Source organism: Phyllostomus hastatus, unplaced genomic scaffold (assembly GCF_019186645.2).
Source record: "Phyllostomus hastatus isolate PE091 unplaced genomic scaffold, TTU_PhHast_1.1 phas_contig_86, whole genome shotgun sequence".
NCBI classification, from domain to species: domain Eukaryota; kingdom Metazoa; phylum Chordata; class Mammalia; order Chiroptera; family Phyllostomidae; genus Phyllostomus; species Phyllostomus hastatus.
This window is the reverse complement of record NW_025333977.1, coordinates 11,687,920-11,714,788: the sequence shown is the minus strand read 5'-3', so window position 1 is coordinate 11,714,788 and position 26,869 is coordinate 11,687,920. Positions and strand designations below refer to the sequence as shown.

Genomic DNA, 26,869 nt, shown 5'->3' with positions numbered 1-26,869 from the left:
GCCTGGCCTGTGAGCTGCTCTGGAATCCCTCCGGTCTGACTCTGCTCCAGGCACAGAGTGGGAGACAGATGTTTATATCCATGTTTTTTTGAAAAGCTAATCATAATCCACTCATGTTTTGGCTACAGCAAGCACCCTATGAAAATTGAGTTTATTTACTGTTTCTTCCCTTCATTCTGTATGCATTTTTTGAACACCTGCTGAGTACGGCTTATGCACCAGTCACAATGTGCTGTAGCCGCCCTGTTTGCACATACGCCCATTTGATTCGTCTGCAGTCTCTGGAATGCATAGCTCTCCCATCCCCGGGTTAATGAGGGGCATTTAGGAAAGCATTTCAGTGACTCTTTTTCCAGATCACTGGGCCTCCTATTGTTAAAAAGTCATCAGTAAATTTGATTGAGAAAATTACCTATTTTATGGTAGAGCTCTGGTAGCTGAACCTCTACTTTCTCTCTCTGGAAAAGGTGGTACTCAGCTTGTTCACACACTGGAGGGATCATGTTGAATTGTCTTGCTACAGAATAGGCTTCCTAGGGAGAAATAAGATTGCAGCTGGGTTTATACTGATGAGAAATAAGACGGCCCTGTGATTCATATGCATGAGAAATTTTCATTGCAGCAAAATCAGTACAAACCAAGAAACACGTATGATGCAAAATAATAAGCCGAGTTGTAAGCATCAGTTTCACTAAGGGCAATACGAAACGCAGGTAACCCTTACTATTCTTCAGGAGGCCCTGGGCTGAGTCCAGCCCAGGGTGAATTGGTCCAAGTGTGACTTACGGACCATGATAAGGAAAATGAGGTTTGCCTGTTTTTAGGTTTCCAAAACAATGAAACTTGGACTAATACCTACAGATAACCTCTCATTAGCACGTGAAAAATAGTACAGTTTTAAAATAGAGTTTTTAAAAAAAAACTAGACTATCGTGTTCATATATCTCATTAGCTAAGAAATTTAACTTACTCTTTTACCACCAAAAACAGTAAAATATGATTCCTTTTAGAGATCAACCCTCCCTGCTGTGCTCCGAGCTGATGAGGTCCAGCCTCCGTATCCTTCTCTGTAATGATAGCATTGACTGTAGAGTTCTAGGGCCACAGTGACTGTGAGGAAAGATTACAAGAGGTCTTGTGATTTACACGTGGCATCTGAAGACCAGTGCAGGCACACCTCAGAGACACTGCAGCTTCTGCTCCAGACAGCTGTAATGCAGTGAACCTCACAGTAGGGTGAGGCACACAAATGCTCGGTTTCCCAGTACTTATAAAAGTTAGGTTCACACTATTCTGTAGTCTATTAAGTGTGTAATAGCATTACATCTAGAAAATGCACATAACTTGATTAAAAAATACATTATTGCTTAAAAATGCTAACCATCATCTAAGCCTTCAGCAAGAAGTAATCCTTTAGCTGGTGGGTGGTAACATCAAAGATCACTGATCACAGATCACCAGAACAAATGTAATAATAGTGAAAAAGTTTGAAATATTGTGAGAATTACCAAAAGGTCATACAGAGACACGAAGTGAGCAGGTGATGTTGGAAAAATGGCATCAATAGACTTGCTTGATTGTGGGATTGCTACAAACCTTCAATTGGTAAAAAACATTGTATCTGTGAAGCGCAATAAAGCAAAGTGCAATAATCCCTGCAATGAGATGCCCAACGGCCATTCAAAGATGGAAACGAAATTACCATGATCTCCATGGCACTCCACCGCGAGGTTCCCCAGTACATCGCCATGCCTTGGTTTATCACATGCGTCATGGCTCGAACAATTTCTGTGGAAGGCCGAACAGAGAGCATTTCATGAGCTTCTCTACTTTGCAAAGTTATGTGGTCTTCCCCGCCACCCCCACTGCCCCGGCCAAGGCTTGGATGTTTAATCCAAATATTTCCAAGTATTTGTTTGATTAATATAATTGCTCTGACATTGGTGACAACATAATAGTCTACCATGAAATATTGATGGTGTGGAAGCTGGTGGTGCTTTTGGGTAAATTGACTTTCCATTTCCATTTGCAGCAGCAGCACTAAATGATATTAAAAACATAATGAGCACTTTAAGTTCTTCCTTTATTTTTATTGCCTCATGGTTCCTGGCCTGATAAAAGAGCTCATGATTAACCTCCTTCGGAACCTGGGTACTTTGCTCACTAATGTGAGAAGGAAGAGACAGCATGGGTTTTGACCTTGTGGAATGGAAGGTCATCGAGAATAGGAGGCCTGCCTTTGTGTGTTGCATGTGTAGAGCTGGGCCTCACACAGCGTGGTGTATAATAGAGGTGACTCAGCAGACATGAATTTAGCAGAAAGATAAACATATTAAATGAAGAACAAACAGCTGAAGCCACAGTGGCTCCCAGCCCACAATGGCACTCCTTGTGCTTGACCACTTTGAACCAAATTTTATTCAAGACGCCGATGTAATAGATTTCACTGGGGCCTGTTCATGGCCTCACCCAGTTTGCTCATCAGCCTCTTTCAGCTTGACATCACATTTCCTGAACAGGACACTGAATCCCCAGAGAGGTGGAGCGCAGCTCAGCCTCTGGGCACCAGCCAGGTGTGGCGCAGAACCAGAGAGCACGGAGAGCTTCAAGTTCAGCTGAGTGAGAAGTCACAATCACGGTTGCATTTCTTCTACAAAGCAGGTCAGCCAACCACCGAGGATGCTAGGTCAGTTGACATGTTCAAGGGCTGCAGACCTTAGCTTCTCTGGGTCCCTGTAGTACCTGTGGATTCAATGTCCTTCAGAAGAGTCAAATCCTGGCTGCAAAGTTGAGTTGTGGTAGATGTATTTTTATATGATTTCTCACAAGCAAGCACTGTGTAAATTGATAGGGAACAGGGTTTGGAATGTGACAGCAAGGTTAGGGTCTTAGCTTCCTCACTTGGTTTATGTAAACCACTTTAAATTGCCCTTGGTTTCTTTCTTGGGAAGATGGGAATGTTTTTCTTCACCATTGTCTACCCAACAGAGATAGAATTTGGTTTATAAGCAAACTAAAATAACTCAGCAATAGAAACTAGGAAGTTTATTTTCCCTTTTTAAAACAAATTAGATACACAAAGTTATATGAAAGATTTTCTGTTATTTTGCAAATGGTAATAAACATTTCTGAAAGTTGAAAGCCCCAGAGGTATTCTCTCCTTTTGGACATCTCCATGGGGGTCCTGCTCCCTTTCCTTTCCCCTCCGGTTCCATTCACAGCCGAGAAGGAAGAGTTCGTTCAACCGACAGTATTAATTAGGTGTCTGCTCCGCTGGGTGGTGGGGATACTGTGGTGAATCCCACATATGGGTAAATACTGTTGAGGCTCACAGAGAATACACCGAACCCAAGATGCTCCCCTTTCCCTAAGTCTGTGATCAGGTAAGATGAGCACAGAACACTGGGGACGCGGGTCAGGGAAGAAGGAAGGGAGAGGGAGACTCGTGGGAATGAGATGGAGGCGGGAACAGTCGGGTGGGAAGGACTCTCCTGCCAGCTGGTGGGCCCCAGAGGTGTGCAGGACTCGCCCAGGAAGACACGGGAGCTCCTGTTTGAGGAATCCTACTCTCAATAAGCGATCAGTCGTGTGAGAGTGAGGTGGGTGTGGGAAGTGAGGAAGAGGAGAGAATAAATAGTCCCGAGTGTGGAAGGCCCTATGCGTGAAAGTCCGATGCCACAGGCACTTGGGTTGTTGGTAATTTCTTTCTCCCTCATCTGCTTGGCCTCTGACCCCGCAGAGACGAGCTGGGTGGAATACTGAAAGGAGAACTCCGGGAGTCCTATTCCTTTGTCAGAAGCAAAATAGTTTTCTTTGTAAACCATATAGTATTGCAAGATTTGTAGTTTATTGAGCACAGTATTCCAACTTGAAAAAGAGCCAAAAGATGACAAAAAAATTGTAAACTGGGCTGAATGAACTAAGCCAAGTTTCTCTTTCCTTCTCATTTTGCCTTAATTGGGTGAAAGCACTTCTCACGAGTTCTGAGGAAAAAGGTGTTTTTAGAACCACTTTAATGGATAGTACCACACACTGCCCCAATGACTGTCCCCAGGAATTATTTAAAAATAGAATGTATGGAAAGAGGGAAGGACCAAGGCTCTTATTTTCAGTTTCCTTTCATTTGTAGTAAAAGCTTTAATCCAGGAATTCTTACCCTGGAGGAGGCTTCAGGGAGACATTAGGGGGGAACTGAGAGGCTGCAGTTGGAGATTCGTGTTGCCAGAAAGAAAAATTTAATTTAACACACATTAATTTTTTTTAAATGTCAGAGAAAAATCCCCCGAGTGTTTAGCTAACAGGAAATTGCCATACTGATGGCTGAGGGGGTTTTTACGTGGTTCTACTATTTAGGGACACTAGAGGGCAGCATTGTTGAGAAAAAAATTAACTTCTGTTGTTTTACTTGTGCGGCATGGAAATGCATTTTAAAAGTATAGTCAGAGCATCGATTCTGAGTCAGGAGGACATTAGGAAGATCACTTAGTGCATTGCATTCACCTGCTCCTGGGAAAGAACACAGACAACCTGATTAAATCTGGCAATCCAATACTGAATGTGACTATCCTGTTTTTCCAGGAAGCCCTAGCACCAGGGGTTCTCAGCCCTGACTGCACATTCAAAACTGCACTATCCAGGCTCAGTATTACACTACACTCAGAACTGTACTAACCGAAACTCTATTATATCGGAATCTCTGGAGTTGAGGCCTGGCACTGGTGCTTTAAAAACACATCCCTCGTGAGCCTAGGGTGCAGGCAGGGCTGAGAACCACCGTGCTCGTCTACACCAATGTTCCCCAAGCAAGGCAGCAGCAGCCACCTCTGGCAACTTCTTAGAGATGCAGAGCCTAGGGCTTCACCCCAGACCTCCTGAATTATAAATCTGGGGGCCGGAGGGGCCCAGCAGTCTGTTTTAACCAGCCCTCCAAGCAATTCTGGTGCAGAACAAAGTTTGAGAACCACCGCTTTATAACATTCCCAAGTAAGGCGTTTCAGTGGGTATGAACTTCCTCTCACCATTCTTTCTGCTCTTTCATCCGATCTCAATGCTTCATGCTGCAATTTAACCTTTAGGTTAGTTATTTGCTTTAGTAGATGTGTAAACTGGTAGTCACTATGGCATGCATGTACTCTTGCACGTGCGTGTGCATGTGCACACACACTTGGGTATGAGTCGGGATCACCTGAGGAAGGTGATAAACACACAGAGGTGCAGGTCCTGTCCCTCTTCAATGAGCCTGGGCCTTTGGATTATTTTCATTAGCTCTCAAATCTCAAAGTTCGAGAAATACTGTCTACACTATCAAAAAAACAACAACCACCACCAAACCCAAAACCCGTGTTAAATCTTCCCTGCACACTCCTTTCCAGGGTGGAGTCATCATTGCTGTTCTTCAACCTGCAGGCCGCAGGCAGCTCTCTCTCCCACTCCCTGCGCCCCAGCACCTAGCTGGCCGTCTGTGCATGCCACAAGTCAGTTCTGCCTCTCCGAAGATTCTGTGTCCCCAGCGGTAAAGTGAGGAGGGTATCGATCCTGTGGAGCCCTTTCGAGCTTGACCTGACATGAGGTGTGTAGAGTGATCTGTGAATCTAAGAGCAACACAAACTGAGAAGCGAGGAAGCAGGACGTGGTTCTGGTTGTTTCTTGTTGCTTCTCAAGTAGACTCCGATTCTCACATTTTAGTTACAAAAAAAAAAAAAGCTGGCATTCTCCTTTCAGTAATGTAGGTCATCTATATTTTAAAATATGTATTTTAAGCTAACGGCCTTAATAAAACTTTATTTTAAGTGAAAACAATTTGTTGATAAACATTTTTTTAATTGTCTCTCATGCCAAAAATGGTCGCTCGCATTAGACCTCTGTTCAGGGGAATCGCTCCCTAGAACCTTGGAGGCTGTGAGCGGAGAGTTACCCTGCGTGAGCCCCAGGGACTGAAGGTAAATGTGCAGAAATTAGTGTTTTCATAAAATGCACTCGAGTTCGCCTGGCCACGAAGACATGAAATAATAAAAACAAAAGGAACATTAGACACCTTCCAGTGCAGTCTCCTCTCACTAGAGGAGGAAATACAGGCTAGGAGTCCCTTGTTTTAAGGCATACTTAAAAGCTCGAATGTTATTAATAATTATAACTATTTCAAATATAGTTACAAAATGCCGAGATTGGATTGAACTATATAGTGGACTATGTGATTTTGTCCTAGTTTTCTAAGTTTCTATAAATGTGTGTTATTATACTTTCATAATCTAAAAAATAAAGAAGAAAGAAGGTTCCCTAACAAGAATAGCATTACTTTAAAGCACTAACATGCTATAGATTAATTCACAAATGTTAGGTTTTGTGAATTTTTAGAGGTCAAAAATCGTTGACTATTGGCAGTGTCATGGACACGGTTCGGCCTCACTGCCATCAGATCTTCCTTCCTGGAAGGAAGGTGGCGGCTGGGGCGCGGGCAGAACGTGGAGGCTCGGTTTCACCAGAGGAACTGTGAACACTGATAAAAAACAAACAGATCTAGACCTGGGCGCAAGTTTTACTCCAAACCAGCTGTTTGTTCTTTGTATATATAAACTTGACTTGTTCATTAACTTCAGACGCTTGTGGCGGTGCTGGTTTCTAATGATGCTTCTTTGTGGCTTAGACATTTCTTCTTGGTTCTTTATCAGTCCTTTATCATCTTGCCTTGGAGACTCCTCCCTCAGTGCCCAGCTGAGGGTCTGGAGGTAGAGGACAATCCTTCTCGCAGGAATGACACTCATACCCACAAAGGAAGTGACACCACGGTTAGCCGTAAAGGCTTGCTGAGTGTCCAAGGAAAGCCTGGCTTCGTTTACCTTGCAGAGCGCATGCCAGGATTTAGGAGACATTTATGTCCCATCATTGTCATTAACTTGGGCACATTGTTCAACCTTCCTGAATCTCAGTTTCTTCAACACAAATGAGCAGATTGATAGTAACTGAACACATAAGAAATCTTTATACAACTCGTTAGGTGGGTTACATTTTAACCCCCACTTTCCTGATGAAGAAGCTGAGGCTCAGAAAGATAGGCATCTGGGCAAGTTCTCAGGAGACAGTGTCTAAGGCCACTTCGAGCTCTGCAGTTCTGTGATCGGTTGTCTTGGAATGCACACTGTGGGAGAGGGTGGGCTGGGGACAGAAAACTAACAGAGTATTTACGTAACTGACCCCACTGTGTATCTGTGAATGTGTGATGCCTTGTGGTTGCACCTACCCCTTTGCACGTAATATGCCGATGACCACAGTTCATGATGCGCTTGACAAGAAATGTGAGCTATCTTTTTTGCTTCTGCCAGGAAAGATCTCAAATCTGATGACACTTTGAAAAAGGGAGCCAAAAGGTGGCCTGTGTCTGCATCGGACCTGTTGAAGCTTAGAGAAAGAGTGATCCTCACAAGGTGTTCCTCTACACGGAATAGCTTTCTGGGTCAGGGTGTCAGTCAAAATGATTCTGTCTGAGAACAGCCCAGATTCAAAAGGATCAAAGGGACACATGTGGAGCTATATGTCTCCAAGGACAATGCACTGTCCTCACCCTGCAGCTACCCTGAGAGATGCCCCGCCCCCAAAGGGCACATGGTCCTCTACCTCTCTGCTCTGCCACATACTGGTTTTCCCTGACCCCAGACAGTTTGAACTGAGCCTTTGATGTTTCCAAATCTTATTCCGGAATGTGGACTAGTATCATCACATTACTGAAATGGAACACTTTTAGCCTCACTTTTACCCCAAGTCCAAAGGCCCTGAGCAAAAACAGTGGTCGGTAAGTACCCCCAAGGTTGAGAGACAATTTAATCAGACTTGTCTGAGTTTGTGGCGTTTCCCTACCTCCCCATGAAGCCTCCCTCTGCCTCCATCTTTCACCTTATCTCAAACTGAATAAAACTCCAGAAAATCTGATTTGTAGAACCTGTAAACAAGAGCAGCTCCCTCCAGTAAGAGCCTGAACTTGCTGTGACTTCTGAGCACACACACAGGCTCTCCTGGGGACTCTACTCACTCCGTGTTCAGCTCTCCCTGCAGCGGGGGAGGCTGTGGGATGCTGCATACTTTTAATATTTCTTCCTTCACCACACAGGCATCTTCAGTCCTAGAGAGGGAGCGCCTGTTCATCACACATTTAGATAAGAGTGGCCAAGGGACTTGACTGAGGCAAAGGCACAGTTTTCTGGTCTTTCAAAACTACTCTCTCCTCCTTATTTCTTTATAATCTTCTTATCACTACACCCAACAGCTCACTGAGACCAACAGCTCACCAGACCAACTACTGCTGGCGAATGCTCCAAATAATTATGTGGAATATAGATCATAAAATCACACCTTGTGCTTCAAAGTAATGTGAACATAGTCCCCACTACTTCCTACTAAAACCTGCTGATTCCAAAACATCAGTTTGTAAGCCTGTGTTTGGTTAACACTAAATGGTAGTAATGAAATGACAGTTAGACCATTTCTGTCCTGATAAAAGAGAGGTAGCATTCATGGTAAGTAAAGAATACAGTGTTCTTCTTCCATATACCAGATTCTGTAAGGTTTATGGACAGTAGAATAAGTTCTAATTAATTTAGAGACATCCAGAATGAGAGTAAGTAAAAACCCCATTGCCTTAAATTATGTCTGGAGCAAGGCAACAAATAAAGAAACGTGAATAAATAAACAGATCTAAGTGAATTGAAATTCCAGGGTTGTGCAGATTTCCTAGATACCTGACTTATCTCTTCCCCTGTGAAGCTGGAAGCTGTGTTGTCAGCTTTTGTTATATAGACATATAACAAACATACCAGGGGACAAACAACAAATATTAATTTCTTAGTCTGGAGGCTGGGAAATCCAAGGTCAAGGCGTAGGTAGATTCTGTGTCTGGTGAGAGCCCTCTTCCTAGATCATAGACAGCTTCTCATTGTGTCCTCACATGGCGGAAGGGGTGAGGGGACACTCTGGGATCTCTTTTATAACTACACTAATGTCAGTCATGAAGGCTCTGCCCTCATGACCTGGTCGAATACCAAAGGCCCCACCTCCTATTAGCATCACATTGGGTATTAGGTTTCAATGTAGGACTCTGGTGGAAACAAAAGCACTGTCTCCAGCAAGGATGACGTAGAAAACTCCCAAAGCAAGTGTTGCCAGTTGTTCTGCTTTGCCACAGATGACATTCCATGAACACCTGATTTTGAATAACCTGACTCTTCTTGGTGAATATACCAGGATGAATAATTTACAAAATACATGCAGAAATAAACAAGGAAATTAACCTGCTGTGTGGATTAAGCCTAGTGAAACTTTTCTTATATATATCAGAAACAATGATGGTGAAAGGAACTCTGGTGTAGACAATAAAACCTATCAATAACACATAGAAAGACATGATAGAAATTATAAATACCCCTTATTTACAGGGTTAGGCACAAATAATGCCCCATTTTTATTACAAAATCTTTTATTACAAAAATAAACATGTAATTCTGTTATCATAACAATATCATACCCAAGCACACCATATGACATATTAGGTGAAATGCTTAAATTGAAACTATAAATGATTACAGCCATATAATTATCCTATGAACCACATTCAAGCAGGTCTTACTTCTGCCAGACTCTGTGAATCATAGATCTAAAGATGATATTTTTGAGAATTATTAGCTTTTTATTTTGTGATTGTCTTGTACTTTGGGCTCTAGTTTTTCTTAGAAATGAGGATGTCTCAGACTTCTTGGTATATCAATTGGGCTGTTATTGTTTTTTTTTTTTTTGTGGAAAGAGTTATTGAAAGCTCAACTAGAAGTCCTTAAATTATAAAAGAGATGTATCAGCTTTTGTCACTAGAAATGCAGAGGTTGTAATACATGCTTCAGAATTGGTTGTTCCAAGCCACTGAGGACCGCCTTCTTCCTACTCTGTGTTCTGCTCTCCCCAGGCTGGATTCCACTGCGGCATCAGGTGGCTATCAGTAACTTCTGCGGCCACCTGCTTCCTTGCCCATCCTTGTCCAGTGCTCTTTTGCCTCAGCTCCTGACATTCACTCTGATTGGGCTGTTCTGGTCACATGAACCAGTGACAATGGCCAAGGGATGAATGGGCTGATGGGCTTAACACAACCCAGAACTCACCTTGGAACTCAGGTCCAGCAAAGGGAGAGGAAGTGGCCTTCCCCTGAGTCAGCTGGCAGTCTGAGGGGAGCATCATCACCCACATGAATATCTGGGGACCTGAGGGGGGACAGGAGACTTCTGGGCTGACAGCCAACAATGTCCTCTGTGCTCAGACTGGGTCTGGTTGGGCACACCCACAACAGAAGGATGGGGAGACAGCTAACTCCACTAGTGCCTACTGTGTGCTGGGCTCTGTGCTGGGAGTTTTATCAACATGATTGCATCGAAGCTTTACTATAGCCAAATGAGGTGGTTTTTTCATATTTTCATTTTACATTTGAAGAACTGGAGGCTCAGAGAGGCGATGAACATGATGAAGCCAGATTATCACTTCTCCTCTAAAACCAGCTTCACCCCCCACCCCCCATGCTCAAACACAATGAAACAACACATGCTTTTCCCTTTCTCTTCATCCCTATGTCTGTAGTTCATGCCCACTCTTTTGATGTTGGTATTTGAAGCGTGGAGAGGGTTAAAATATCTCTATCAGCTGAGGGAATAAGCCTTTGGGTGTGTCAAAGGGAAATGTATTGTGCAAAACTCATTAAGGAATAGTTTTCCAAATGTTCACTGAAATACTAAAGAATAAATTTAAGCAAACCCTGCAAGTTGTATCTGGCACCCAATATTTCTGTACCCATCATTAGTGGAACAATTATTTTTACACTTGGGAGCATCTGTCATTGTGTTGTAGATGTCTGACTCAAGCCCCGAATTTCTGGTCTTGTATGTTGTGTGAAGGTTATCTAATGGTCAGACAGGCCAATGTGGGACCTTACCCGTGTAGCTTATTCTATTACCCAGTCTGCAGCTTTTTTATTTATACAACTGGTTGTGTGTATCAGCTGCTTGGGATGGGCTTTTAACTTTATTTTAAAAGGAATTCTATCGTGTGGATGAAAGATTAAAGCAGTCAACTTGGCAGAGGATTGATAAGAGGAAAAAAATATTTATCCTAATGAGATTTTCTACTGGCAAATCTAGTTTCATGCTGCAACAGGAAGCAATCTTTATTGGTTCTTTAAAAGTGTAGAGCTGGCCTTTCTTGCTGGTCCTACCAGGGGAGACGTCTGGAAGGAGATGCTATCTTCCTCTTAATTATATTAAAAACTCTGCCCTCCCAGCAGAGGCCGCTTCCTGGCTGCCCCAGATCCGTTTTGGCTCTTCGGAGCTTATCTGTGTTTGTGAGGTGCCTGGTAACTAACCGAAAGGCAACTTTTGAACTTGACAACGTGGAATGGATGATTTTCTCAGCTTTTTGACAGTGAACCACCTGGTACAGAGGAAATACCAGCTTTGCTAATATTTTAAAATGAGGCACCTGCAGCTTTGCATGTTAAAAATATAAGGCAGGCCCAGGAATGAACGGCCCGACATTCATTGCAAGAGCCACTGCAGGGGCAGCGGGCCCGGCCCCCGGGTGTGCCCTGGGAGGCCCTACACTCTCCTCCTTGCACCTCCACCCTGTTCTGCACGCTGTCTGCTTGTATCTGGACCCCTTCCTCTCTTTCTTCGGGGCTTGCTTTCCTGTTGCTGAGGTTCTTCTCCACCCCCCCACCCAAAAATGTCTGTTTCTCCTCATTTTCTCCATTGGAATCTTCTGCTAAGGGAGGGTTTAGCGAGGTTTTCCATAGAAGACAGTGCTTCTTAAATATCTCTACTGAGTGATCCACTAAAGAGCCACAAAGGAAAAATATTAGACAGCCCTGACTTTGGCATAAAAATTTATGCAAATTTTGACTCTACGCCATAATAAGGTGTTTCCTTTAAAATGATAATACTAGTTTTTTTTCTGTACAAATCTTTGAGTAAAACTGACATGGAAGGAAAATGCCCCATGTTCACTCTGTGGCCCATCCAACTCCCCTCTCCCTCCCCGAGCCGCCTTCTCCACACACAGCTCATCTCCTTCCCCATGTTTCAGGAGAGGTGCACATCTGGTTGTGAGGCACAGAGCAGCTGAGGGGGAGGGGCTGGAAAGGTGTAATGAACAGCCCTCCCTGGGACTGGTCTTCAGTTAGACACAGAACCCTCGTTTGGCCTAGCCCCTTATGTCCGAGGATTTTTGTGGATTTTCATGAGGCTCCCTCATGTAATACTAGGGTCTTCTGTCTTCTGGAACAGCGATTTGCAACTGGTGTGCTGCAGGAATTTTTAAAACATGCAGTACTTGATTAGTCAGGGCCACCGACCTCTTTTCCCTTCGATTGTCAAGTTAAAAAATGACAACAGCCCATGCAACAATAGCTATCCAGTGCGGATGAATCAAAATTATACCTATTATTTTGTCAGATCAGCAAACAATATATTTTTTGGTGTGCCTCAGCATTTCAATAATTAGTTTATGTGTGCTATGAGATGAAAAGGGTTAAAAATCGCTGTTCTGGAGTATTAATAAGGATAGCTTACACTAATATAACACTTACACTTGGCCTGTTTCTAAACACTTTACATATAGTAACTCATTTAGTCCTCATAACAATCTTATCAAGGAGGTCAATTATTATTATTGTTGTTGTTGTTGTTGTTTTGCACATGAGGAAACTGAGGCACAGCTAGGGTGAGCACATGGTTTTAGTGAGTGCTGGAGCTGCGGTTTGAAAGCAAGCAGTCCAGCTCTAGTCTGCCCGTGGCCACAGAGAACACCTGGCCGAGCCAGAAATAGGCAGACTCGGGCCGACGAGTGCACTGGGACGCGCTGACGGAGCAGGACGGCTTACGTGGAAGGAACGAAATGCTAACTGCAGAGCTGCTTCAGGTGACCGCCCGGTGTGTGTGTGACCACGTGGTGCTCCTCTGTTATGACTCTCTAAAAATAATGAGGCATAAAATAAGTGGAAATGATGCTTTCTTCTCATCCTGCAATGGGTTATCAGCCTGCTTTGGAAGCCACTGAGGGAAAGCGTGGGGTTCGGTGCGGCTTGTTCAGGGCATGGCAGGGAGGTCTGCGGTGCCGGCCTGCTTCTGGGAGGGTGTGTGAGAAGTGGGCCGGCTTCTGCTGGAGGAATCTAGGATAGGAAAACTAGCCGTGATTGTGTGTGTGTTTCTAAGCCTCAAGGAATGTCTTTGGACTTCAACAGCCGTGAGATCATAGTAAATATTGACAACTCAGTGCTACTGGCATTTTTATCTCATTTGTGTGTATGTGTGTGTGGTTATTGTTTTAATCTTTAGTTTTGTCTAAGTAACACAAGCCCATTGTTTAAAGAATCAAAACTAAAAGCCTTGTAACAAAGAGCAGTAGTAGTCCTTCGACTCTGTCTGCCATCAGAGAAAACTGCTTGCAACATACGTGAGTGTTCATTCTGGAGTCAGTCTGTACATTTCTCGGCATTTATGCATTGCTATCATGGTCCAGATTTTTTAGACATTATCCACCATTCTGGAAGTAAGTTTTAGCTTCCAAGCATGCATCCTTCTAAGTTCACTATTTTTTCAACATATTCATATCTCAGTTTAGGATTACATTCATATTCTGTTTTCATTACAATGAATGTGTACTTAGTGTCCACTGCTGAGCTAAGTAGTTTATGATGACTGCATTTGCTTTCTTGTATAACTTTTCCTTTTTCTTTTAGGTGACAATTGCTACATTCACTTAGCTTTATTTGGAGCTATAGCTAAATTTCCCATGTTTTGAATAAATGTCTCTGAATATAGTTTTCCACCTGGTGAGGAACTCAGTTCCTACTTTTCTTTTTTGGCAACATTCCATCTAGAGCCTCCCCCCGCCTTCTCCTGCCACACCCTACACCCCCATCATCCTGGAGATCCTCTTCCTCCCTTTAATGAGTTAGATCCATGGCTTCCCCTGTGTGGTTTATTCTCTCATTTCAGTAGAGCACATTTTCAGTAGCTTCTGAGGAATTGTGTTGGGGAGGCTGAAAAGTAGAATGTTATTATTTCCTCACCCATGGTTGGTAGCTTGCCCACCATCTTCTGGCTTGGAATTCTGAAGACTCGCCCCATGGTACTCTGGTTGTCCATTTTGCTGTCGGAAACTGTTGGGCCATCTCTATTCTTCAGACTTAATGGGTGTCCATTATTAAATCCCTGGAATATTTTAGGAGGCTTTTTTTATCTTTACAGTTATGAAATTTCACTATAATGTTCCTTTGTGTAGGTCTTCATTCATTGTCCTGGATACTTGGTGGGCCTTTCAATCTGGAGACTCATATTCTTCGAATCAGGAGATTTTCTTGTATTTTTGAAATGACCTCTTCTCTATCTTTCCTGTTCTCCCTAGAAATCTTTTAGTTGAATAGATGTTGGACCTCCTGGAAAGAACGTTCATTTTCTTATCGTTTCACCCCTATAGTCTGTGCCTTTGTCTCCTTACTTTTGGAATCTTCCTCAACTTCAATATTCAATGTCTTTATTGACTTTTTAAAAATGTTAACTATTGTGTTTTATAATCTCTAACATTTTTTCTTGTTCTTTGTTGCTCTTGCATTCTCTTTTATGCTGTTCTTACTCCATTGCTGCAATATCTTCTCTTTTCTCACCAAGTATATTAATTATAGCTTCTTTTGAAAGTTTTCTATATCCTTCTGCATTGTTCTGCTTTCTTCTGTTGAGTTCTTAAAATTTTTTTTTAATATTAGAGGTTTTCTTTGAATGTCATGTGATCCTTGGGTTTTTGTTTAAGAGTAAAGCACTAAAATTGTGCTTGGATGACACTTCCCAGCTAGAGTAATTAGGGGACTTGCCACTTTGTCCCACTGTTTTCTTTCATAGCAATGCCAGTATCTGTTAGATTATTTTTCTTCTGGGATAGTTAATTTTCTCCAGAGAAATGTTCTCTCATCTTTGCACAGGAGAAGTGCCTGGTGTGTAACCTGGAGGTAAATGAGAGGAAAGATCTGGGGTCTAATAATCTTTTTTTTTTTTAAGCCTGGCCCCACCTTCCTGTGTCTGGTATCCCTTAGACTAGAACTCAGTGAAATTCTCTGGCTAGTGTACCTCTTGCCTCCTTCACTGGAGGAGAAAGGCAGGAGCCTGCCTACAGATATGGGGACATGGAGCTTTAATCGCTCTACATAGTCTTGAATAACTACCTTGTTTCTAGTTCCCACCGCACACCCCGTCTTCAGTGACTTTGGTGCCTCTTGTAACTTCACCATTCTCAGGTTGTGTGGTACAAATTAACTTGCTTCTCACTTGTGGACACTTTCAGTACATCTTTTCAGTTCTGCCAAGTCATTTACAATTTCTCCATCCCTTTTCCACTTTCAGATATATTGGCCCAGATTTTGAATCTGCTACTTTTATAAGGAAGTTTTTATTTAGTTCTTTGCCCCATATGCTATTTATTGGGTGAGTTTGAATTTTTTAAAAAGGGACAGAGATATTTCACTTTGTCATCCTAAATCAAGAGGGTTTTTTTTGTTTTTGGTTTTTTTTTGCTGTTTTCCAAATGACAAAACTGAGACTCAGAGATTCGGTGGCTTCTACTCCCTTGCCCACTCCTGTTTCATCAGAACTGCTCTTGTTCAGGTTATTGATGACCTCTGCACTGGTGACCCCAACGAGCAATTCTCAGTCCTCATCTTGGCCCACTAGCAGCATTTGCTACAATTGACCACTTCTTCCTTCTTTTTGTGTCTTATTTGCCTGTTCCTTGGGCACCAAACTCTTCTCTCCCTCCTCCCAATCTTTTGATGTTGGGGAAGCCCAGGGCTCAGTTTTTGGTCCTTTATTTCTATGTCTTTTTTTCTCTTTCTTTCTGTTTTTCCTCTTTGCGTGATTTTAGGTATTCTCTCAATGCTTTAAATGTCATTTACTTGCAAACAACCCTCAGGTTTAAATTTCTGTCTGTCTTCTCAGTTTCATTGTCCAGTTGCCTCCTAAACATTCACTTGGATGTCTAATGAACATTTCAAACTCATCATGACTAAACCAGACTCCTGATCTCTCCTATGAACCAGCTCCACCTGTGGTGTTCCCCATCTCAGCTGTGACAGCTCCATCCTTCTGGTGACTCAGGCCTAAATCCTTGGAGTCATCCTTTACACCTCTCTTTCTGCTCCACCCACATCCAACTCATCAGGAACTTCCGCTGGCTCTGCTTTCAATAATATGTATCCAAACTCAACCACTTTTACACTTCCACAGCTAGTCCTGACCAAGCCGTCATCACTTAGATCCTCTCACCAGGTTCTCTCCTCCTCTGTCCAAATGTTTTCATTCTTCAGGCAAGTGAGGAGGCTTCAGAGTCACAGAGCTCAGAGTATGGGAGGAGGAGAATAGAAAGCTCACCTTTACTGAAGGATGCTCACTCACAAAGGGCTAAGGGTTGTGGTCCCCATAATAATCAAGGTGGGCAGGGATTCTCAGATGCTAAGACTGGACTGTGAGGGACCAGCCTATTCACCTGGTCTCACAGGAACCCGCCCCATGCTATTTATTCATTACTAGGTCAGGGAAGAACCATCATGGTGGAGAGAGCTAGCAGAAGTCTTCTTAACTGAGTGGTCAACCTTAACATGACCAATAAGGAGACACAGTGACTCCTGGGCCCTCTGAGGGACACGCTGAGAGGAGCCCAACATCACCTGTGTAGTCTTCTTGGCAAAAATGCTTCTTCTTAATCTAATCATGAGAAAACAGTTAGACAAATCCAGACCCAGAGATACTCTCCAAAGCACTGGCTTCCATTTTTTAAAAATGTTGATGTCAGTAAAGAGAAAAGAAAGTGGAGGAATGATTTTAGACTAAGAGATGAAAGAAGCTGTAATAACTAAAAACAATGTGAGATTCTTAATTGAATCATGAACCTGCCTCCTTGATTCACCCCCAATGACAACAACAACAAAAACTACAAAAAAAATCCTACAGGAGCCATTTTAGGAAATTCGAACAGGGCTGGTATATTATATAACAGTGGTATATCAAATGTTGAAGTTCTTGGGTGTGATGATTGTGTTATGGTTATATAGAAGAAGGACTTATTATCAGGGGACAGGAGAAAGTACGGGTGAAATGTCATCAGAGAGAAAGCACAAAAGGGAAAAACAGAGGCAGATACAGCCCAGTCTGGTAAATCTACATGAATAGTATTGTATTCAACTTTTCTGTAGGTTTTAATGAAAAAAAAAGCTAGGGGAAGAAAGAGACATGGACCCAGTCCTTGCCCATTTTTTTTGCTGGTATACAAATGGACACTGGGTGTCTCTCTTTGAAATTGTATTTCAGTTGTGTCTTGGTGCCTGGTTGAAACTTTGACTATTAATCTTACTATGTGTATCAATTCCTAAAAGTATAAACATATGTAATGACAATTTCAACCTTAATATGTATGTATAGGGCATTACAATGCATAACAACACATTTTCACTTACACGATCTCATATTATATTTACAACAATCTTGGAAGTAGCTAGAGAAGGTAATATTTTTATTCTTCACATTTTCCAAATAAAAAACTGTGCAGCAGCAAGTCTGAGTGACTCAGCCAAGTTTGTCCTAAAACTAGCGCCCTCGCCCTCTGATTGCAGACTCTCAATTTTTTTTAACTATACATATTAAATACCCAAGAAAGGTTGAACAAAACCATTTGCTCTCTTATTACTTCATTTTATGCAGAAAGTAAGAGAGAGACTTAAGAGTATTTATTCACCTGGGAATTCCAGATTAGCAACGGCACAGGTGGCCCCGCTCACCCCACTGAGTCAGCATGCTGGTAAACCCTGAGATGCTGCGAAGTGGCAGGCTGCTGAGGTCTGTAACCCCACCTGCCCGGGCTCGACAGCTAGATAATGCTAGTCTCTGAGTCCTAGCCATGTCATTGCAGATCAGCTGCAGCATGATGAGGAACTTATAAAGATGAATATGAAAGTGAATTCTCCTGAGACTGAGTCAACATCCTCTCAGAATATGGAGGTAAATCTTGTCACAACTCCAGCGATCTTCCAGGGAGACGACAACTCCCACAGAAGGAAGTGCACATGAGTCACAAACCCACAGCCCAGAATATTAAGCTGTTCTGTTTCCTCTAACAGCTGGGGTGAGCAGAGGCCATCTTCATGGTCTCTGTCTGTTTTGTTTTTTTTTTTCCTTAACTAAAAGTTCCTTAAGGAAGAAAGACCCCACCCTTTCTGAGCTGCCCTTTCTGCGACTGAGAGCCACAGAGTCGTGATGAGGAGGTCCCACAGGCCCCCAGATATGTGGCCCACCTTGTTTCTCCTTTGTGTCTTACTAATGATGGGGGTTGAATCTCTTCTGCCTTCACTGTTGAGGAAAGGAAAAGGGGGTGTGGGGAGAATAGAGGAAATAGCTAAATTGTATAGAAGTTAAGCATACTCTTCTTCCAGATCCTCCCCTTCAGACCAGGACTCTATGGAATGAGGTTGGGAATCTTTGACTTTCAAAGAAAGCACAAAACATAGCACCAGATGATAACAAATGATTAGCTGAAATTCAGTTTTCTTTAAAGCGAGCCCATCACGTATTTTCGGCAGCCTTGGCACGCTTAACCCCTCGGCACACTGCAGCAGGGGCAGTTGTTCTGAAGCTCCCGTCTCTCTGTGGTGCTCAGATGGAGAAAGATACTTGCTGACCAGGGCTTTGTTCCTGACAGACGTGGAGTGCTCCACGTTCAGAACTTTGGGGTCCTCTGTTAACTGTGGAAGATTTTTCAGTGGCCTTAGAAGGCTGCAAATCTGAGGCAGCATGTCGACAACTAAGAGTGGTAAACTCTGTAATGCATCTTTGCTGTGTTCCTTGATTCAGTTCTGCTCAAGAAGGTACAAGAAACAAACAACTAAGAAGGGTAAATGAAACTGGATAAAGGAACAACTCACTTGTGGGACACAGGCAGAAGTCACATGATGTGTATGGTAACGTGAAGTGGATCAGGAACCTTTGAGTCACGGCAGCTTTAGACAAAGTAGAGAATGTACGTGCCAAGCACAGAAAGGGAAGAATGAAAAGATGTGATATTCACAGTGTATCCATGTGTGTACAACACCAAATATTTGAGATACACTGAGTACACATGAAATACGTGAGGACACAAATGAGGTCTTAAATCAGCCATCCATGGGTGAGCCCATTCTGTCCTCAAAAATTCTGTGCACAAGAAATGTGGCATCTATAGCTGTGCATCAGGCTTACAGGTGAGCTACGGCTGATGGCCAGGTGGGTCTGTCCCCGAGGCTTTCCAGTACAGCAAGTGTACTTTTGACCCAGGCACCTTCTGCCTGCTGAACTTTCTTGCTCAAGCCTCACCTCTGACCATTATAACCACGCCACCACAGGGAAGGGCAATGTGGCTGAGAGCGAGAACAGGTCACAGGAACACAGCAAGCCCTGAGATTCAGGTAGCTGGGTCCCTCCACCTGCTTGTACTCTATCCTAACTGTTTCATTGCCCCTGTCTCTTTGTCCTAGACCCTCTCTCACTGTGCTTTTTACTTGGTGGAACAAACCACGTGACTCATGCATCTCAATTTGTTGTGTGAGCCTTTCTGTTTTGGAACCTCCAGGATTGTCTGGTAATGGACTTGGAGGCTATGACTGCATCAAGGTCACTTCCCACATGGTCCTGTTTACAGCAGGACCATGCAAATAATAACAACAAAAGAATGATAGCTCGAACTTTCTCAATAATTTTATACTATGTACTAAGCAACATTCTAAGCATCTTGTATATATTATCTCAACTAATCCTATTGACTCCATAGAATAAATATTATTACTTGCATTTTACAGATAAGTCAACTGAGCTTAAGAGAAGTTAAATAACACCGCTAAGATCACATAACTAGTACAAAATAGATGTTTTGAATCAGGGTCTGACTGATTCTAAAGTCTTGTCCTTCCTATCTGGAGGGGGGGGCAAGCTATCTCCCCTATATCTTTCTCAGTTAGATGTCCCGTGGACACTCTATCCACAGTCTACCCCCCATACTTCCTATCCTTCTTCCAGGATTTTTTTCTCCACACTACTATGACCATCTAATGTAACTTTTTTACTAATTTAATTTCTGTCTCTCCCACAGGAATGTAATTTCAATAAGGGCAGGATGTTTGCCTGATTTATTAGCTTCAGCTTCTCCCAGTGCTAGGCACATGGTAGACATTCGATGAGTATCAATTGGCTGAATGAGTGAATCCGATTGTTGAGTTTTTTTTTTTCTGGATATACATTTGAAAATAAAGTCACAGACTCTAGATTGCCTTTTGACTGAATATATTAACTCTGGGAAATGTATAATTACATTAACATTAAAGAGAATGGAGAATTTCAGAACAAAATTCCAGGGAAAAAAATTGGCTAGAAAAAAATGCCTACCATGACTGGTGTGGCTCAGTGGACTGAGCACAAGCCTGCAGACTGAAAGGCTGTGGGTTCGATTCCCAGTCAGGGCACATGGCTACGTTGGTTGCAGGCCGGGTCCCCTGCTTGGGGTGTTCAAGAGGCAACCGATCCATGTATCTCTCGCACATGATGTTTCTCTCCCTTTCTTTTTCCCTCCCTTCCCCTCTCTGTAAAAATAAATAAACAAAATCTAAAAAAAAATTCCGCCCTGGCTGGTGTAGCTCAGTGGATTGAGCACGGTCTGCGAACCAGGCATCGCAGGTTCAATTCCCAGTCAGGGCACATACCTAGGTTGCAGGCCATGGCCCCCAGCAACCGCACATTGATGTTTCTCTCTCTTTCCCCCTTCCCTCTCTAAAAATAAATAAATAAAATCTTTAAAAAAATTGCACTGCCAACTCTGTATCTCGATTCTTCCTTGGCCTCACCACAGAACCCAGCTTGGCCCCACAGCTAGGCCACCTTCCTTTTCATCGCATTACAGTTTCAGGGCCTTCAACTTCTCCTGTGATTACCTCTGAGGAGAGGCCCGGGAGGTTTATACGCATGTGCATTATGTGGAGCATTCTAGAACGAGGCTATGTTTGTTCCCCTGCTATAGGTGAGGTGCTAGACTCACACTGTTAACTCACCCAGAAGTCACTTTCTGTGTTACCTCCATTTCCAGCTGAGGATGTGGAGCCCCGGCAAGGACAGTAACTCGCCCTTGGTACACAGCTTACCAGGTACGAAGCCAAGCTCTGAAGCTGTGTTCATCAAATGTCCCCTCCCCCCAGTCCACCTTGCAGAAATATTGTTCCAATGGTGAAAGAGACTCCCAATAAACAGAAACATGAGATTTCCTAAAAAGCCTCACCGGAGACTGAAAGAACCCAAAATGAACCCAGCCATCCCCCAATGTCATTTCTTAGAATGGCTGGAAAGAATTTCTCTATGACAGGGCTTGCTATTTTGTAAAGGATAAAACATCAGCTGAATCAGTTGAAAGCAGCAGTAAAATTATTGGTAAACTCACAGTTAAAATGGAAACAAAACTGATTTCATAAAATTGGAACACATTTTTTTTTCTATAGGCTTGGTAGGGTTTGGCTCATTTTCTTGAATATGAAAACCATTTTCTCCAAATTAATTTCTTGAACACTCAGCTGTCTCAGCCTTTCAAGCCAGGAGGTTAAATTGGTCTGACAGACACCAGAGGTCCTCAGGAGCATCCTGGCCGGAGTCATAAATGAAATGTGTTAGATAATTCTAATTTGATATAGTAATCCTCAGGGACAACTGAACTGCCAGAGAATCATCCCTCCATTCACTTCTGCACACTCAGATATCAATCAGATTTCCAGGGAGAGATCCAGCATCTGGATGCTGCCGCCGTTGCAGATGAAGAGAGATGGAAAGCCAGAGTGTCCTGGGGCTGCGTGCCAGCAACCCATCCTTCTTCATTCCACCCTGAAATGTGCTGGGCAAGAATAAATACCAGCGTGGTCATAGATGCTGGGAAAACAGAATAGGGTTTTCAGTAGGAAAAGTTAAGTTGTATCTTCAGAGTTTCATGTATTCAGTTGCTCAAATACTTGTTCACTCATCTACTCCATCCTTCTATAAATAATTTAATGAGCAACTGCTATGTGTCTGGTGCTCTGCTAGACTGGAAATCAAATTCATTGACTTATGTGGTCAAATACTGTAGCCACATGTAGCTATTAAGCAGTTGAAATGTGGCTGATCCAAATTAAGATGTGCTATGATTGTGAAATATACAACAGATTTCAAAAGAGTTACTATGAAAAGAATAATCTAAAATATCTCATTAATAATTTTTATAATGATTAATTATAAAAATCACATGTTGAAATACTGAGTTAAGTTAAAATATATTTTTACAATTAGTTTCACCTGTTTCCTTTTTAACATACTAATAAAAATTTAAAATGCATATGTGGTTTGCAAAATATTTCTATCAGACAGCACTGTAATATACTATTTACAAGAGATTTCTTCCTGATACTGTTGTTGTTATTATGACAGGTTGAGGGTGTCATTCGGGGAAGGAAAAAACACCTTAAAGGCAAAAGGGATGATCCAGTGTGATTAGATGATATTTCTAGGTTTTAGGTCATTAAATTTTTATGCTGAAAATTTTATTTTTGTTGCTACATTTCTAGACCCAGTGTTCTAGAATTTTAAAAATGTAGAAAAATTGGGGTGCTCAGTATTTGCCACTTCCTGGTATTTCCTGAGCTGTTATGGGACACCCTAGATTCCTGAGTACACATGGTAACACTGGAAAAACCAAGAGAAAGAACTCAATGAAGAATGGGTTGTTTGATACGGTGATGTTACGGGAATGAAGCTAACTTTCATCTTGTCTCTCTTATTTGAAGTAGGACATCTGGGTTGTTTTATGTCTGCATAGACTGCTAGCAGAAAAAGAATAAATAATTTGAATTGTAATTGGTTGGGAATAATATCTAATGAATCAGGGAATATCTGAGATTAACTAGTTTCAGAAAAATGCTCTAAATAAAAGAAAGCTCAATTCCAAGTGTTTTTTAAATTAAAATTTAATTTAACAATCATCATATTCTCAGGTTAACAAAATACTGGGCATCCTTCCTTCATTTTTAGAAAGGTATATAAGTTAAAATTGGTTTCCTCTTTCAGTACATTGTTTATACCCTCCTTTCCTGCCTACAATCATGCTCAATGACTTCCTTCCTGGAGCAGTGAGAAGAGAATTGATGAAGAAATTAGCCTGGCACTTGGGAATGACAGAAAACAAGACCCCTCACCCCACCAAAAAACCCCTCCTAGTGCAGGTTCTCAGACACTCAAATGCTGCCTGTCTATCCCTGTCTGGCATGACTCATTGGGATGAACTTTCTCTTGTCTAATGAGCTCAAGAGAAGATATTAAAATACACGTTGAGAATTTCTAGAAATGAGGGAATTAAGAATATGAGTATCACAGAGCATGAGGAACTGTCCATGGCTCTCTTGGGAAGAACACAGCAGCATAAGAAAGAAGACAAAAACTATGGGCTGATTTTCCCCTCGGACCGGAAAACAGGCCATCCATGCCAGATATTGTAGCAGAGACAGATGGGGTGGCAGCTGCTGTGAAAGGAAAAATGATTTACTACTAGGTGAACCAGAAAAAGTAAACAAGGAGAGAGGAAAAAGGACACAAGTTCCCCTCTGTTGTCCGGAACATCTCCCTACAGCTGTAGAAGGTCTAATGGTCTTCCACAGTGCTGCGAATGAAGTGTCCTTTTTCCACTGAGTGCACACCTAGAATTCTTTTCAGAGGGCTCACTTTTTACCTATTGGTTTTCTAAGGAAGGAGGGAAGGCAACAACTCATTGAATACATGATGCCAATACATTGTGAAGAAGATGCCATTGCTAATCTTTTTCTGGCTCAGTTGGTTGCTATATGATAAGTCTAAACTGGATGAAACTCATCCTAGTTTATTTTAGAAATGTTCCCAATTAACATCCTTTCATGGTGCAAATTAGACAAGATTGGGTGCATTCACAGTGGTATGGCCGTAGATTCATGGTGCAAATTAAATGAATGGGACCGGCATTTTAATAAATTTAAACCAAAGTTGTTTAAAGTGTGCCTTCAAAAGCTGGGCTGGGCTCTCGGGGTTTAAAATGGGAGTTACAGCACAGCTATAAGTTGGTTTGTGTTGTGGCTCCATGGACCTGTCAGGGGATGGCTGAAACCAGTAGAAAGGGATCTGCCAGTGCTAAGGGTCTACGATAATATACCCAGGCACTCACATATAGTATAGTGCCAATGTGTGCAGAGTTAATGTACGAAAATTCAGCAATACGCACTTGCCAGCCACTGTTGCCTCACTTATGTTAGATAGAAATGGTTGTAATTGAGCCTAAAATTGCCAATATGAGTTGCTGAAATAAGAAAACTATGTGAATGATTTTGGGAATTTTCTAGCTATTACAAAAATAGTGGACAAGTATCTAGTGATAGTTTTGTCACTATATTTGGAGAAGAATAATTAATTAATTATTCAATTAATTAATTGAATAATTAATTAAACAGAATAATGTGTACTAAAAATTACTGTAGGGTTTTCAAGAGTAATTCTGCTTATAGATAACATTTACTTTCTATATTATTTTTAGAAACATTACCGGCCCCACCTAAGCTAGACCCCATTGTACTTGTGCAACTTTGACTGATGTATGTACACATGTGATTCACAAAATCACTGCCGAAATGAGTCTTAATCACAGTATGGGACCCAGCAACAGCTTAGACACCATTTTCTCCATTTTTAGAGGAGCAAACACAAACAAGGCTGCCTGGCGATCCTTATTTCTTATTTTCTTCTTAGTTGCGATTTCTTCTTCTCTCTATTGCCCAGACCAGTGCTTTCCACTGGTATAGAGAAGTAGAAAAGACAAAATATAGAGAATGCATTTCCAGAGACAAGTATCCAACTGCCATTTCCATCGGGCCCACCTTGGAACAAATGGGTACATGAAGTTTGAGTGCATTTTCTGAAAGTTAGGGAGAAATCACAGGGAAGCTATTTCAACATGGAGCAAGTCCTATGTGAGGAAATTGCTTGTGGTGTGTCCCTGCTAAGCTGTGCTAGAGGAATAAGACTCAGAGCCTGACGGGCCAGCTAGGAGTGGGTCCGCGCCTTGTGGGAGTGGCGGACAGAAGGCTGCACTGCAGCCTGACATGGCTGATGGCCACAGAGCCATGCTCCTTGACCCACTCAACAAGTGCCAATTCTTCATTAGGTTTCTGAGCCTGGACAATGACTCATGATAGAAAAGCTTCCTATTCCATTTCATAGAATTTTCTACAAGGAAATAAGGGAAACCGTAAATTCCAACAGAGGCTAGACAATGCTGCAGTTCTTAAAAAATAAAAGAAAGAAAGAAAACAATTTGAAGCATCCTTCTAATAAATTTCTATGGTGTTTATACAACAGACACCATTATCTTATGTATATCATATAGTTTGGCTCCCAGTTGAGAATTTCCTCCTTCTATAGGTACATAAAACAAATTATAAAATTATTTGTTGGAGAGACTACTACATTATATCCCTGAAGTTAAAGATATGAGTAGGACGGGCAAAATAAGGAAAAAATGACTGAAAAATTCCAGATGTTCTTTTACCCTGTGCATGGTATAATTGCCAAGGACACATTTCCAAAGGAAAAGAGTGGCTAAGGCTTTAAAATGGGAAGCAACTTCAGTCTTTCACAGCCCCCGCTAAACAGCATTTTACTTGACACTTTTACTCACCCAGATAGCTTTAGCATTCTGTTTTCATGTTTCAGTGAGAATAGTGTGACATCATATTATCCTTATAATAACTACTTCTTAGACTAAAAACATTTACAATCTGCCATATCAAACACCCATTCTTTGCTTTGATAAAAATATATGTTTTATGTCATTTCCATGGATAATTTCTTATTATGAATTTCCAACACTGATACTGCTTTATAATAAACTCCTAATTCACTCAGAATCAAGATAGCAGAAAACGCTAGGAGAAAATCATATATTGGTCAGAAAAGCAACCTGTAGAAAAATCAATTATGTACTTTGATCATTAAAACCTTTATAACTTCTAGAGCCCAGTAACAAGAATAAATTTTTATAGAACCTGGTGTATTATAATATCCTGAACTACTTTTTGAATCATTAAGGACAAATTTATCTTCTCTATAATGTTATGTTGATTGCTCGAGCCTAATTCTTTGCAAATGTATAAATCTATGTCATATTGTCAACCTCAAATAACAAGAACATTCTTTTTTTCCCTCTTCTTCACAAATATTTTCATTTTTATTTGCCTTGGGTAAACAATAATCCATGACTGTAAAACTCAATTAACTAGAGCATTCTTTTTCTTTTTTTAATTGATTTTAGAGAGAGAGAGAGAAACATTGTTGTTCTACTTACTCATGCATTCATTGGTTGTTCCCTGCATGTGCCCTGACTGGGGTTTGAACCCGCAATCATGGTGTATCAGGACAACACTCTAATCAACTGAGCTAGCTGGCCATGGCCTTGGACATTCTTTTTAGCTTATCCTCACAAGTTATCTTTTTTTTTTCTCAATAATCCTAGGTAGGTTCCACAAATAAATACAAAGTGAAGAAAATCTGTTTCAGGAATGTTCTAAAAGCTTCCACAGGAGGTGCCTAAACTATTGTCTTCAAACTGTTGTCATGGAAAGGAAATAAAATGTTGAAGCTCCTTGAGAATCAAAAACCAAATTGCAATGAAGAGTCTCATTTTGAACAGTGGCTCCTGTGAAGCCTCTGCTCATGGTCCCACCTAGCACTTGTTACCACAGACTGGAGAGTAATCA

The 26,869-nt window shown here is 41.9% G+C and overlaps 1 protein-coding gene across 1 annotated transcript in view; it reads right to left on the bottom strand.

Annotated features, from left to right (window-relative positions):
* Positions 1 to 26,869, bottom strand: part of KCNAB1 (potassium voltage-gated channel subfamily A regulatory beta subunit 1) — a 216,812-nt gene that overhangs the window by 20,706 nt on the left and 169,237 nt on the right. Inside the window, exons 9-10 of the mRNA XM_045852084.1 lie at positions 1,703 to 1,788; positions 413 to 533 (exon numbers count right to left, since the gene is read on the bottom strand). Coding sequence (XP_045708040.1) covers positions 413 to 533; positions 1,703 to 1,788 — 207 coding nt within the window. The remainder of the gene's footprint in view (positions 1 to 412; positions 534 to 1,702; positions 1,789 to 26,869) is intronic.